This window comes from Lissotriton helveticus, chromosome 3_1 (assembly GCF_964261635.1).
Source record: "Lissotriton helveticus chromosome 3_1, aLisHel1.1, whole genome shotgun sequence".
Lineage (NCBI taxonomy): Eukaryota > Metazoa > Chordata > Amphibia > Caudata > Salamandridae > Lissotriton > Lissotriton helveticus.
The window spans coordinates 748,585,725-748,602,182 of record NC_136061.1 but is presented as its reverse complement, the minus strand read 5'-3'; the positions used below and the strand labels follow the sequence as shown (position 1 = coordinate 748,602,182).

Here is a 16,458-nt window from a genome sequence, read left to right as displayed (position 1 = left end):
GTAGGAATGTGTCATATGACTCGGAATTAATCACGTGCTGATACATTCTAAGGTGCATAATATGTATATATGTTATGGTTTGGGAGTGAAGGAAAAGGATTCACAGAATTGCGTTCCACTCCTCTTGTGTGTTCAAACCATGATTGATAGATTGGCAGTTGAAAATCCATTTGCATTGCAGTCTGTTCAGGATCTGCTGGTTGTTGGCCTCTGGGCTGTGGACGCGAAAACGTCAATTACTTGCCACGTGAAGTCATTTTCAGAATGGTTTTTTTCCAAGAATTGCTCCATCAGAGGGGCTGTGATGACTTTGCAATGAATTCTGCTCTTGTGTTGAGATATTCTTGCAAGTGCACGGACAACGAATACAGTAAATGAAATTACTCGAATTGCAATTGGAGCAAAAATCAAGGGTGTGTTTCATATTGCCATATTCAAAGAGTTTGGTATTTGTGGTAGGAACAAAGGCCAAGCAGTTGCTACATTTATAATGTCACTGGACTGGGTGGCGGAGACCCAGATACGATTGAATAGTGACCTCAGGGCGTGTAGGTTATGTGCTCTAACTAGATGGTCTCTGATATTGCACCCTATTTTGCAGTAGAAGAGGGGGTTTTGCAAGTGATATTGACCCCAGTAAGCACAGATCAATGATTTTTGTTCACTTTGGTCAATTTGTTACTGATGGGACAGAAGGTGAGAACACATGTGATTCTAGATATTAGTGATCTTTGTTTAGGTTGTAGCAAGAATTATCTGTGGGAATACCAAGCACGCTTGAGTGAACGTTTTATAAGGCGTCTTGTGTAGCCCCTGTCAATTAGTTTCTTGGAGAGTTCTTCTGATTCCTTAAAGAAATTCTCTTTGAAGTTGCAATTACGGTGAGTCCTTAGGAATTGTCCATAGAAGAGGCCGTCCCTTAGGGCTCTAGGGTGTGAGCTGGTGTATTGGAGCAGAGTGTTACGTTCTGTGGGTTTTTGGAACAATGTAGTTTATAGTTCTTCATTTAGGGTTTTAACCATAACATCTAAGTAGTCAATTTTCTTGGCTTGGTGCTGCTGCGGCCGTGCCAAGCATATGACGAATTTCCTCAACACCGCATTTTCCATGTGGTGCATGCAAGGAGGCACATATTGTGCCCCCCATGTGCATACACCAGAGTTCCTGCAGGGCATGGACTTAACAGTTCATGCCCTACAGGAATTGCCTTTAACACCCCCATTGTGCTGCCATTTTCAAATGGCACCACAGTGGGTCCAAGAAAAGAACCGCCTGTTAATGTAAAAATAAGTCATACTCTGGTGGGTTGTCTTTAATGGCTTTGGTGGTCTTGGAGCAGGGTGGCAGCGTGGCAGACCTGCTACAAGACCGCCATGGTCATAATAAGACCTTTAGTCTAAGGAGCATCAACACCTTTACGACCTAGAGATGTGACTCTGGCCACACCTGGCACTACATGACCTGCATGTTGAATGATTTACAGTGAAGCATGTTTTTCTAACCAGAGCTCTGTTGAAGGTTAGGGGTTGCAGAAACTCTGTTGAAGTTGGTTTGGCGTGCTTTGAACATCACAAGCATCTGGCATGCAATCCCTCAATCTGGCAACCATGGACTGTCACACAATCCCTATTGGGGCAACCAGCATCTGTCATAATATCCCCATTTTAAGCAACCAGCATCCATCATGATATCCCCATTTGGACAACAAGCATCCATCATGATATACTAATTTTGACATTCGATAACCATCACACAGTTGCAATTAAGGCAACTATTATGTCTCACACAATCACCATTCAGACAAACATCGGCATCATGCAGCCATCATTCAGGTAACCAGCATCCATCATGTAATCCATAACCAGCATCCATCAGGTAATCCCCATTCTGATGATCAGCATTCATCATGCATTTTGTAACAAGCAACAGTCATGCAAATCCCATTCAAGAAACCAGCATAATTCACTCAGTTTCTAACCAATATCCATCATAATGTCCTCATTCAAGAAATCAGCATCTGTCACACAATCTATATAACCTTACTCAAAGTCCATAGCTGAACCTCAAGTATGTACTCCACCCTGAATGTATTACTGTTCCCCATGGGTTCCACGCTTCACACAATCCCCATTCAGACAATCAGGGTCCGTCATGTAGTCATCACTTGGGTAACCAGCATCCATCATACACTCCGTAATTAGCATACATCAGGTAAACTCTATTCAAGTAACCAACATCTGTCACGCGATCCACATTCTGGTTACAGCATCCATCAAGCATTCCGTAACAAGTATCCCCATTTGAGAAACCAGCATCATTCAATCAGCTTGTAACCAGCATCTATCATAAAGTCCTCATTCAAGCAATCATCAGCTGTCACACCATCTATAATCTTACTCAAAGTTCACAGCTTAAAACCATGTTGGTACTGCACCCTGACTGTATTACTGTTCGCCATGGACTCCACACCTATTGCTGACCATGCGGGCACATCATGTGGCAGTGGAGGACCAAATATAACTGTGTGGCTAGAAAACGCAAAATATGATGGATTATGTCGCACTATTTTGTACTTTCAACCTACATTAATGTTGTCTAGTCAAAAGTTTCAGTCATTATTAGCACTGAACTCATGAGTACAGCAATTGAGGGGTGAATAATGAACCTTTGCCAAACATCAGCCAAAAATCCGCAGCAGTATACTCTCATAATTGCAGTGGTATTTGGTTATACCCAGGTCCACTGGAATTATCTAGCAGGGGAGGACCAAATTATGTGGCACAGTTAACAACATTATACAGCAAGTAAAAGGAAAATTATTCGTCATGTTTTGTAACAGTATTACTAAAATATGTTGTCATTTTCACCCACTATTATATCAAAGATTTTGCCCTATTAGCAATACAGCAATAAACTACTGACAAGTGACTAGTCAACCTTTGGGAAGGGCCTTCACTGAGCAGAAGCCCATGTTGCTGCATTTGTTAGTAATTTTGGTTCGGTTTGCGGGCGTTGAAAAAATTAGGTACATCATTTTTTAGGTCTCGTCTACACAATGTCTTATTAGTAATATATAGGGTAAGAAAAAGTCTTTTAACACTTTTATTATAACTTTTCAACATGCTGCACAGCACCCATGCTGCTCTCCAACATAGCTTATAGACATTTTCAAAGCCAAAAGCTCTGACTAAATACTTATAAGGTTCCAAAAACGAGACCTATTGCTTATGCCAATGCTTGTTTGGTCCGGTACTCACAAACAAACAACATTTGACAATTTCTAGGCCCTGATATGATCCAGTGCAGATATTTTCTTATCATAGACACACCCTGCATGCCAAAATTTCGGACAAGTCAAGAGGGAGATTTGTTCAGCAAAACAACTAAATAATTGAATTTTCCATTCCCCTTGAAATTGAATGACAGGTATTTTAAGAAGGAGAAAGCGGAAATAAAGTTGAGGAAATTACAATTGCCTCGAAGAGGAAATCTTTATCTGAAGGGAGATTTGCCTTTCTAGTCATATGCACATCCCTTGAGTCTTTTAATATCAGGAATATCTAAAATGGTTGACATTTATAACTGTCTTAGACAGTTTCCATCATAAAAGGCTACTATTACCAGTAGCACTTCATAGCACCTCTGTGTTCATTCACATGACATAGGCAGCCCATAGATCCAGCTCTGTGCATTGTTGCCAGTAAACATATGACATAATTGTGATTTAAGATGTGACACGGGTTCACTTGTGTCAGGCACCATGCCTGATGGAGACAAATTCCAGTTGTGTGACTGTATGAGAGTAGGGTCTGCTTCCTATGGTTACCCCCACTTTTTGCTGTGTTTCACTGGTTTTTCGACTTTAGTATGGCTGTGGCCCTGCTAATCAGGACCACAGCCTAGCTGTTCTCTCTCTAAATTGATTCCATGTACATTAGGTACCTACCAGATTTGTTACTGAGTTACCTTGTCAGCCCCTGGTATGTGGTACCTTAGGTGCCAAGGGCATAAGAACCCCAGAGGCCTACCAGGACCTGAAGCATGTATTATGCCACCCCTGGGAAGCCTTCCAAAATGGCACCACAGTTCTGCACTAGCAGCCTGGGTAAGGTGGTGTAAGCAACCCTCGGTGGGATATAGTATACCTATATCCACCATTTAAAACAGACACATATTAACCTATACGTCACTCCTATGGCTATGGCAGGCATTAACAATCCTGAAGGTAGAGTGCTTGGTTTTACTTGAGAGGGTCCCCTAGCATGAGCTGAGCCCCTCTGCAGCTTTCGGAATCCCTTCCTTATAGCTGTTCTGTGATACGGCCATACCATATACTCTTAAGTGCATTATAATCCTCGCGGTTAATGCTAACTTTGGTTTGGCTTTATCAAAACATGTCGTGTTTGGTGCCAAACACTTTGGAATACTACCCCCCCCCCCTGCCAGGTCTGGTGGTGGGGGTAGCATTCCACCCTTCTAGAGGGAGAAGACATGTACACACTGGTATACCCGGTATTAGTTTTAAAGAGCCTCAGCCTCACAAAATGGATGCTGCTGCCACAGACACAAGTCTGACCTCCTGCCGCTGGACAAAACCCTGGCAGGAGTTAGTCCAACCCCTAGTCCATTCCCTAAACTTAGTATAAATATAGGAACCCAGTCCCTAGGACTTTAGATTACCCTGGACGAAACTCTGAAGTCGAAATCTTCGACATTCCATATCGACTGGAAGACGGAAGAAATCTCCCTTGGGGTCAAGGAGTGACCCCCTGTTCAAACAGACACTTAAGAGCATCTTGCCAGTCTGCATTTTCGAGGCTCCTGCTGGATTCTGAAGAATCTGCGACACAGGACACAGACTTCCAGATTTCTCTGAGGCCGACACCAGATCCCAGCAAAGCTGAGACCCTCAGCCATCACGAGAGATGTGGGACCGGAACTCCTGGACATCCTGCAATTTTGCAACTGCACCTACTTCCCAAAGTTTCCTGAAGTTGTGCATTGGGCTATTTGTTGCCCTTGCCCTGAGCACCTTTTGCACTGAAGCTGAGAGGCCCACACTCCACGAGTGTCCCGTGAGTCCACTTTCTTCACAGCAGCTCGAGGCTCCATCGCGATCCCTAGTCCATTGTCCCCACAAAGGACAATCCTTTGTTTCTTGAGCTTTCCTCGTTGCTCCAGATGTGCTCTGACTCCCCTCCAAAGGGTGAGTCCCTCAGACCTTGCTGGTCAGCACCGAAGCTAATCGTGTCATCTAGTGTGGGTTGCTGTTGCCAAGGCTTGTTGTGTCCAATCCGGATTCCGACACTGCAGCACTGGACATCCTTCGTGGGACAGCTCGAAACCAGCCCCTGGTCATCGTCGACGCATCCTGGTCCTTGTGGCTGAAGAGTCAAGCTTCACCTACTTCACCTTAAAGCACCCGACATCGGCTGGCATCTTCCTGTCGCCATCCTGGTCACTGGTTAGTGACCCAGACTCTGTCCCCTTTGCTTTCAGGTTCTTCGGATCTCTGATCCACCCTTGGATCCACCCGGACACTTTTCCTCTGGTTGCCTGCAGCACTTCTTCGCAGCTCTCCATTGGAATCGACTACGAAACCCGACAACAAAGGACAACTATGCACCTGGCTTCCCTGGGTGAGGTAACACGAGTACTCCGGTGCTCCCGTGGGTCTCGACTCTCGAAGTGTCTAAGTCTAAAGGGGTTCCATCGTAGTTCACTCCGAAGTGTCCTTAATCTTTAAAATTGTAACTTGCTTTTCCTCCATAGAAGTCAATGGTGATTCGCGGATGTGTTTAGACACTGCACGCGTCCCCCGTGGGTCTCCTGCGTCCCTACCTTGGGTGGTTCCTGGTTGCCTAAGCGGTTCTACAGGCCCTAGGCCTCACTTCTATCCCTCACGTGGTTCTTATACCACTATTGCTATTTTAGTATATGGTTTGTGAGGCCCCTGGGGCAAAACGTATACTGTGCTATTACTGTGTGCTATTTAAAATGCTTGGGTTATATTTTGGCCTCTAGCCTCATAAAGAGACTAGAGGGGTTGGGGTTAGAATAAATACATATATTTTATATATATACCTTGTGTGGTGTACTTTCATTTGATCATTCAAGAGATTATAGACTGGTAAAACAAGCTGCTTTACATTCCTTCAAGACTTAGCCTGAAGGCTGCTCTCCACAGCTACCACTAGGATAGCTTTCTATAAAGGTTAACTTAAACCTACCATCAATAAGGGTCGTTTGGACTGGTGCAAGGTGCCCACTAGAATAGTGGACATCATATGCCAGGCCAACTTCTCACAGTGACTACAGAGTGAAGGTGACAGAGGCACAATCAAGAGTAGGCAGCAGTCTGAGCAGCAGTGCTCTGACTGCTTCCAGATGTAGACTGACAGTAGGCAGTCTTTGAGTTGCTGGGAAGTGTTAAGAGCCCCAGGCTGACAGTAGGTCATAGCGTCCCTGGCTGGGAAAAAAAAGAGAGTCCCTGGAATCAGCAGCGGTCCATACAGGTAAGCGCCGTGGGGTGGGGTGGGCTGGGTGTTTGGATGTCAACAGATGACAGAATAGGATTTATTTATTTATTCATTCCTTTTCCATTGTCTGTCGACTCCCCCCCCTCCTGTCCCACCCACCGCGCTTACCTGTACAGACCGCTTCTGATTCCTGGAACTCTACTTCTTTCCCCAGCGAGGGACACTATGACCTTCTGTCAGGACCACAGCGGCCTGGAATGCACTCACTGTTCCACACACAAATACACACATGCATGCACTGCCTCAGAAGCGGACGCTCCCCACGACCCCTGGTCCACCTGGGTATCGTTAATACTCTATTTCACCGGCCACTGCATTGTTCTGTATTTAAAAGTGATTGTGCTGGTTCGCGTTGCCTCCCCAGCTGCCACTGTATTGCTCTGCATATTAAAGTGACCGTGCTGCTCGCGTTACCTCCCCAGCTGCTTCCGCCATCATAGCGCTCACTAATCAGCCGTTTTTGGTGTAGTGGGCTGCTCGCTTTATTGGGCCATATTTATATTTATTTATTTCACATTGCCCCCGCTGTATAACGTTTGCCCGCTTTGCCTATTTGTCCCAGTGCCCCCTGTGTGTGCCTCGGCCTCCTGCACTTTCGTTTCACCAGCCATCTTGTTGTGGTGCATCGGAGCCCGTCCCCTCCACCACGATCCCGCCTCCCAGCAGCCCCTCCCTCCCAAGGTGTGCCTAGCCTCGATCCATCCTGTGCTGCTCTGTGTCCGCCCTGACTGCCTCGGAAGCGGACGCTCCCCACGACCCCTGGTCCACCTGGGTATCGTTAATACTCTATTTCACCGGCCACTGCATTGTTCTGTATTTAGAAGTGATTGTGCTGCTTCGCGTTGCCTCCCCAGCTGCCACTGTATTGCTCTGCATATTAAAGTGACCGTGCTGCTCGCGTTACCTCCCCAGCTGCTTCCGCCATCATAGCGCTCACTAATCAGCCGTTTTTGGTGTAGTGGGCTGCTTGCTTTATTGGGCCATATTTATATTTATTTATTTCACATTGCCCCCGCTGTATAACGTTTGCCCGCTTTGCCTATTTGTCCCAGTGCCCCCTGTGTGTGCCTCGGCCTCCTGCACTTTCGTTTCACCAGCCATCTTGTTGTGGTGCATCGGAGCCCGTCCCCTCCACCACGATCCCGCCTCCCAGCAGCCCCTCCCTCGCCCCTCCCCTTCCACCGTCCACTTATGTCAGATGCAGTTGCGCGCAGCGGTCGCGCCCCATGCGCGCCGAAGGTGCGCCAAAGGTAAGCCCGTCTACGCCCGTCCGCGCCTGGACCGCGCCCAGTGCCAGTCTCGCTGGCCCTCGCAAACCGCACTCATCCCACCTAACATACAACGTCGCTACCCTTCTAGCCCTTAACCCCGGACGCACATCACAATGTTACCAGGCTGCCCCAGGACATACCCACGGCCCTTTCACCTGCCACTCCTGCAAGTCCACCTGCAACAAGACCCCCACCAAACCCACTAACCCCACACACAGACCCGACCCTAACCACCTGAAGTGCATCCTGCTCAACACCCGCTCGATCCACAGACATGCCACTGAACTCTGGGACCTACTGGACTCTGCTTCACCGGACATCGCCTTCCTTACAGAAACATGGATGAACGCCTCTTCAGCGCCCGACATCGCCATAGCCATCCCAGACGGCTACAAGATCATCCGAAGAGACCGCAACAAGCAAACAGGAGGAGGAATCGCCATCATCCATAAGAACACCATCAGAATCACGACCAGCTTCGACGATAACCTTACAACCGCCGAACACCTCCACTTTCAGATCCACACCGACCCCAGGACCACACTTAGAGGCACCCTCATCTACAGGCCACCGGGAACCCGTAAACAATTCAGCGATGACATCACTGACTTCATCAGCCCACAGGCCCTCGCCTCCGAAAACTACATTCTTCTGGGAGACCTCAACTTCCACCTGGAAAAGAAAAAGGACCGCAACACCACCACCCTTCTGGACAACCTGACCAATCTTGGTCTCAAGCAACTCGTTGACACCCCCACCCATTTAGCCGGACATACGCTCGACCCAAGCAAGCACGACATCCAGCAAGCACATCTTCTTCGATCACACCACAACTCTCCATTGGACGGACCACAGATGTGTTCACTTCAGCTACAGAACTACCTCGACCCACAACCCCCCAAACCTATTCCACGAAGAAACTGGAACAAAATCACCACCGACCAACTCCTCACATCGCTCAATCAAAACACGCCCTCCCTCTCATCGGACCCAAACCAAGCAGCTACCGAACTCAAACAATGGATCACTCACAGCGCTGACGAACTAGCACCCTTGAAAAACCACCAAACCAAACAGGGTAGCAAAAAAGCCCCCTGGTTCAACGAGGACCTTAAGAAATCCAAGAAACGATGCCGTACTCTCGAGAAAACATGGAGAAAAAACCCAACCACTGTCAACCTGACCACCCTCAAGACAGCCACCCGCAAACACCACCAACTGATCCGTTCCACCAAGAAGTCAGCATTCAAGGATCGACTCGACAACAACGCCCAAAACAGCAAGGAACTATTCAAAATCGTCAAAGAATTTACCAACCCCACCACAGCCTCAAACGACATCACTCCCTCCCAAGAACTCTGCGACTCCTTATCAGCTTTCTTTTTTAACAAAATCGCCGACATACATAACAGCTTTGAGAACACTTCCAAAGAACAGTCCACTCCACCCACCTCCGAACCTAAACCGCCCACTAACATCCTTAACGCCTGGAACCCAATCACCACTGAAGACACCATCCGCCTAATGAACTCCATCCACTCAGGCTCTCCAACCGACCCCTGTCCCCACCACATCTTCAACAAAGCAGACTCCATCATCGCACCCCATCTCCGTGATATCATCAACTACTCCTTCAACTCCGCCACCTTCCCGAAAAGCTGAAAACACGCCGAACTCAGCGCACTCCTGAAGAAACCCACAGCGGACCCCTCCGAACTCAGGAACTACAGCCCCATTTCCCTCCTCCCTTTCCCTGCCAAAGTCATTGAGAAAGCCGTCAATAGCCAGCTTACTGCCTTCCTTGAATCCAACAACTCTCTCGACTCCTCACAGTCCGGCTTTCGAGCCAAACACAGCACCAAAACCGCCCTTATTGCAGCGACAGACGACATCCGAACACTACTGGACAACGGCGAAACAGTTGCCCTCATCCTACTTGACCTCTCCGCCACCTTCGACATGGTCTGTCACAACACCCTCATACAACACCTCAGCAACATCGGCATACAAGGAAAAGCCTTAGATTGGATCATCTCGTTCCTCGCCGGAAGGACCCAGAGAGTCCGACTCCCCCCTTTCAAATCAGAAGCTACCGATGTCATCTGCGGAGTACCACAAGGATCATCACTTAGTCCCACCCTCTTCAACGTTTACATGAGTCCCCTCGCTTCCATCGCGCGACAACACAACCTCAACATCATCTCCTACGCTGACGACACCCAACTGATACTTTCCCTCACCAAAGACCCTAAAATCGCCAAAACCAACCTCCATGAAGGCATGAAAGAAGTAGCCGAATGGATGAAAAACAGCCGTCTAAAACTTAACTCAGACAAAACGGAAGTTCTCATCCCAGGATCATCCCCCTCTGCCTGGGATGACTCATGGTGGCCATCGGCCCTGGGCACGGCACCCACCCCACAGATCACGCACGTAACCTGGGCTTCATCCTAGACTCCTCCCTCTCAATGTCCAGACAGGTCAACGCCGTCTCATCATCTTGCTTTAACGTACTTCGTATGCTCAAAAAAATCTTTTGTTGGATCGCCACCGAAACAAGAAAGACTGTCACCCACGCTCTGGTCACTAGCCGACTGGACTATGGAAACACCCTCTACGCCGGAACCACTTCCAAATTACAGAAAAAACTCCAACGCATCCAAAACGCATCAGCCAGACTCATATTGGACATCCCACGCCAAGCTCACATTACCGGCCACCTGAAAGACCTCCACTGGCTTCCCGTCAACAAGAGAATAACGTTCCGTCTCCTCACCCACGCTCACAAGGCCCTCTACAATCTAGGTCCCGACTGCCTCAACACACGACTGTCCTTCTACTCACCGACCCGCCAACTAAGATCCTCCAATCAAGCCCTCGCTGCAGTCCCACGCATTCAAAGATCCACCATGGGTGGAAGATCTTTCTCCTATTTAGCGGCCAAAACCTGGAATTCTCTCCCCACACACCTCCGCCTCACCCAGAACCACATTTACTTCAGGAAGGAACTTAAAACCTGGCTATTCGATAAATAACTCACCCCTTCCCCAAGCGCCTTGAGACCCTCTGGGTGAGTAGTGCGCTATACAAATTCCTGAACTTGAACTTGAACTTGAACATGCACATGCACACCTTTTCCTGTTACATCCACACTGCATCTTGGGCCCTTCCCCACATGCACACTCACACACAGACTCTCTTGCACTCTATATCCCTTTCTTGAATCTCTCATCTAATCTCTCACAAGCTTTTCTCTTCGTGCTTTGGCTTCCTATTCTCCAGTATTTTTTCTCCCTTGCCTTGACATGGCTTCTAATACTCTGGAGCAGAGGGAAGCAGTAGGAGATGCTGCTCCAGCTCAAATACCAATAGACCTCACTATGAGGGATAGCCGATTAAAAAAAAATTCCCAATTAAATATATGCTTTGAAAATGGCTACAGAGATTGGGGTAGAGCCAAATTCCAAAGAGGAAACGTGTCAGGGAGACTAAGGAGTTGAAGCTTCAGCTCGGACACCAATATGGCGCAAACTTCTTCTGTCTAAGGGGAAATAAAACTGTTTATAGCAGCAGATAATGCTCTGCACTTTTTCACAGGCAAAATGATATGTGATAGTTATAGTTATTTCCTGCGCAGGTGTCCATCTTTTAAAGACTCACCGTGTACATTGCTTGACCAAAATGTAATCAGTGCTATTTCTCCTGGATTTATCATTGGCATGTATTAACTTGTAACAAAGAAGACAATGGTCAACCCATGGCAAGTTATATAAAAAAAGTAAAATCTGTTTTAAAAAGGCAAATGGATTTATCAATGCTTGACTTTTAAGACATTGCACTCCAACAAAGGTTCTCCAATGAGAACGGCGCATTGAGGAGTGAATAGTGATAAATGTGACGATAAGTGCGCTGGTGCCATATTCAAGCATATGTACAGTAGCAGGGGCTGATTTACAATTTTTTTTTTTAAAAGACTCAAATGTAAGTACATTGTAAATATTAACATAAATTATATCAGTCCACTAGTATAGTTTCAACATTTCGACCCTATTGAAACATTTTGAGCAGGGCCATCATGAGGAACAAAAATGGTAACAACCAGGAATGGAATAATACGAATTTTGTTTGGGAAGGCCCCCACTTGTCAGGGCACTAATTGAATAAGAATTCTGAGACTGCCTTTCTGAACGTAAGCATCTTCCTGCGGCTCCCACTTATTGTGGGCAGCTGTTTGTTCCAATCTCTGTACCACAACAGATACCAACTGGTATCCTCCTCTGAGTCGGTTAGGCATACATTTGTGAAATTGTCAAGTGAATAAAAATGTGAATATAATTTTTGGGAAAATGTCATGTAGAAGATTGCAAACAAATCAAAGTGGTTCGTAAACAAGCGAGTTTCACTATCTTTCATGCATGTTCCAACAATAAGGGTGCGCTTGATCCTTACCATTCCATAGGCAATAGTGTCTGTGTATGTCCTCATTTCAGGGTAAACAGTGACGAGGTACCACCGGAAGGTTTTGCACTGTAACCTCTTCCTCAGTGCTTTCCTCTCAGAAACATCACCAATATCAATGCCAGAGTCCTGCAGAAGAGAGAATGTCCAAGACATGAGCATGGTCACTGTTATTGCACACAGGACGTGATGCAATAAACACTGTAAGATGTAATTAAATGTGTTCAATGTACCCTGAAGTATTTTCTTAATTTCTGCTTATATTTTAATTCTAGCATCTGATTACTGGATTAATTCTGAAGACGAAAAATTCAGATGTTTAGTTGTAGCAGGAGCCATCCAAAACATGGTTTGCGTGCCCTATGATTTGTAAAATATTGAAAATATGTCCACTTCCACTAAGTTGTATATTAAAGGTATATAAAAGGATATCTAATATGATCACAATTATTCAATTAGAGTAGACAAGCAGATAAAATCAAAATGCTGTAGTACATTTCGAATGAATCAACATCCCAGAATCAAGTTTTAAATTTTTTTTAGAAATATAAATCAAGGTAAATGTTAGAGAATATCGTGAAGAAGGTGGGTGTTGTTGATTTTAGGACTATTACACAGATTGTTTACCCCTTAAACCTCAAGAATATGTTAGGTGGATTCCCATTTGAGCCAAGATTACAATAATTCAAAATATTGTAAGGTCATAGCACTCCAATTTGGGAGTGAGTACATAGGTATTAGTTCAATTAAACAATCACTGGAAGATTTGCAGCAAGAATTAGGTCTATGTGACATTTTGATTCGAGTCATCTCAACACATAAGTACCCAAAATGTGGTTACACTACTCATAGGCCCTGCCTTTGTTCAAATTCTCAATCTGCCAAAGTACAAAATATCAGACAATGAGAAGAAAAAAGTTGCGAAGGAGGGCCTTATTACGAGTCTGGCGGTCTACGGAGTGCTAGACTCTCTGCGGCACGGCCAGATTGGTCATCCACCAACCCTATTATGACAAGGGCATTCAGGCCACCCTGGGAGCTCAACAACCGTCATGGATCAGAGATCCCTGGCAGTGGCGCGGCTGTTTTGAGGCCACAATATGCTTGGTGGGACCGCTGCATTCTCGCCCAACATATTACATGTTTCATCTCTGCCATGGTTTTTACGGTGCTGGGCACGCCATGAAAACCATGGCAGAGAGGAAACATAGGGCTCCCTTGTGCCTCAGGGCAATGGGGTGCAAACACGAGGACGGGATCCTGTTTCATACGGTCTGCATTAGAGACGGAGACATTCTAGAGGGGGGTGCTGGCCTGTCTCTCTGAAGTGCTGGGGTGGGAGCTTCCCAGTTCACCAAAGCTAGTCCTCCTACATGATATGGAAGGGATCGGGGGAAATATTTACAAGCGCCATCTTATGCTTCTGGGCTTTACTCTGGCAAAAAAACGTCGCTAGGGCTTGGGAGGCAGCAGTGGCTCCCTCTGTCTCTGCTTAGAAAAGTGGTCTAGACTTTTGTATGGGTCTGGAGATCACACATTTTGTGGCCAGGGGGTGTCCCCGAAAGCACTTTAAGATCTGGAAGCGCTGGGCTGACTATCAAGGTCTGGAGCTTGAGCAGCCACAGGGGGGCCGGAGCAAGAGATCCAGTGTGATCTCCACAATTTCACTGTTACTTTCCTTTATTTTTTGCTTATGCTTATGCCCTTTCCTGCAGCTCATCAGCAGGACGGTTGCCTCGTAGGTGATGATATCTTACATTGTACAATGACGGTTTTTGATGTGATGTGTGGCTCTGGAATAGACGACAATGCACTGGGGGTGGGGAGGGGTTACAGTTTTGAGGTTCTTATTTTATTTGTATTGTTTTTCATCTTCTGAAAATTTATGAAAATGGTCAAATTCAATTGATGTATATCAGAGCGGCAGATGCTTCTGGGTCAAAGAGCTCTGCATCATATGTGATGTTTTGACAAATAAAGTTTGTTTTAAAAATAGAATTACAAATATTAGCTAGGAAGAGAGGATCACGTTATTCAAAATACTCTTAAAGATACAAAGAGGTTACCATGTCATGTCAAACATGCAAGTGGTTACATTCGCACAATGTCTTAACTTGTATCTGTTAAGAAAAAGATTGTACTTGTATTCCATCTACATCAAATAAGATTACCTTAGTTTAAAATACAAAACAAGGCGTTTTATCTGACTAAGAAACAATATATTTCCTAATAGGCCCTCATTATGAGTTAGGCTGGCTGAATTCCTGTGTCAATTTGCTTTGTCTATCCCAATTCTGGCAGCAATTCTGTTCGAGGTGTGGATATGCCAGCCGTGGGCCTAATTATGAGTTTGGCGGTCAATGAACCACCAAACTCACAGTGGAGGTGTGATGGCCGTCGGGGACCGCCGCACCAGGGGTCTGCAATCCTTGGGACTGGCCAAGCATATTAAAAGTTTACTCACTGCAACCCTTACCACAGTGGTTAGACCGCATTGGAGAAAGTGGCAGTGAGGAAACAAAGGGAGCCCTAAAGGGCCCTCTAGTGCCTCAGGCCCATGGGATGTATGCATGCGCCCCCTTTTGCGGCATATCCTGTAGTTCAGTGTCCATGCCGTGAAGGAACAGGCTTTGATGTTCCCATTGAAGTGCCTTTTTGAAAGGCACTTCCATGGGAATGCCAAAGGACTGCCCTCCAGACTACGAGGAAACATGCAATCTTGCGTCTGACTTTGGAGGTGCGGGAGTGTGAAGGTGGTTTGCTGCCTCACTTCCACAGCGCCCAAATCGTAATCAGGCCCTTAGTTTTGCCAGCCAGGAATTCAGCAATTTCACTGTTACTTCTCCATAATTGTTTTTTAGATTAGATTAAATTTAAGGCATATTAAAGTTTGTCCTATTGTTTGAACAGACTGGTTCAAAGATTATATATATGTTTCTGGATACCTAAGTTACTGGCTCATACCATAATGCCATTATTTCTCAATTACTTTACTACATGCTTCAATAACTGGGATCAGGGCGCCAAAGTTTTATTAAAAGGATTTTATGATCCTCATTTTCTAAATGACCATCTCATTTAATAACCACCACATTGATTTCATTTTTACTAACCTTTTAAACATGTAAGTCATTTCAGGTATTAAATAATTCTGAAAAATGGTGGCACTGGTCTATCAAGCATGAGGAAACTCTGAAATCATACTCTGTATGCTCAGTAGCAATATAGCTACTTGACTACGGTGACAACATTTAAATACCTTCTCCCTGTACTGTCAGACATTCTTAAACTTATGTCAGAAATTCCAATTTCTGATAAGATTTAGGAGTCTTATTACAAAAGGCCTGCTTCACCGGAGCGTCACTTTTTTAATGCTCCTGTGGCACAGGCCTCTCAATCATATCTATGAGGTGACGCAAAGCCACTCTGCATGGCTTTGAATGGCCTCATAGATATGGAGAAAGGCAAGACTGGCCAAAGTGCCGTCTTGTCCTAATCTGAATCAAGGAAGCATTCCATGGATTTTGATGCTGCCCCAGAGTTACAAAATCATATAAACCGGGGGCAGCGCCAAAACCTTACACCTCGCCAGAACAGGCGTAACGATAAATATTTTCATTTCTCCTCGTTTTTACCTCTTTCCATGTGAGAATGAGGAAAAAGTCTCGGGATTATTTTTGTTCCCCATCCTGCACAAACACAATCCTGACAACAAACACGGTGCAAGGAAGCCTGTATAAGTGCTAGGCACCAATTGTGCGCTGGCACTGGCATATAGGACAGGAATGCTTCATATATCATAAATACGGTGCATTCCTGCCCTTTCAAATTGATGTAGGTCAGCATCGCAAAAAGACATGCAGCGCTGCCCTATGCCAATTGATGACCACTTCACCCTTGTCAGGAGAGGTCCTATGCCCAGATTATAGCACAAGATGGTCTCACCTACTGCAGGCACAATTCGCACTTAGCATATGCCTGAAGCCTAATGCTGATTGAGCTAAATCCCGGGGGGAAACCCACAGAATGTGTTTGTCCTTTGTGGGGACCACTATCTTCACGCCTCTGCTCATAAAGAGAGCCTTTGCTGTCAACAAGGTACACAGTGCATCTCTTCTCACTAAGAAACTCTTGCCTGCAATTTGCTCTGCCTTCCATGCTCTCCTACTATAACTCATAGAAATAGACCT

General features: G+C 45.9%; 1 protein-coding gene across 2 annotated transcripts in view; it reads right to left on the bottom strand.

Annotated features, from left to right (window-relative positions):
- GALNT18 (polypeptide N-acetylgalactosaminyltransferase 18) overlaps positions 1-16,458 on the bottom strand; it is a 1,871,693-nt gene that overhangs the window by 416,409 nt on the left and 1,438,826 nt on the right. For both annotated transcript variants that reach the window (XM_078680939.1, XM_078680940.1), the window contains exon 8: positions 12,260-12,397. In XM_078680939.1, coding sequence (XP_078537065.1) covers positions 12,260-12,397 — 138 coding nt within the window. The remainder of the gene's footprint in view (positions 1-12,259; positions 12,398-16,458) is intronic.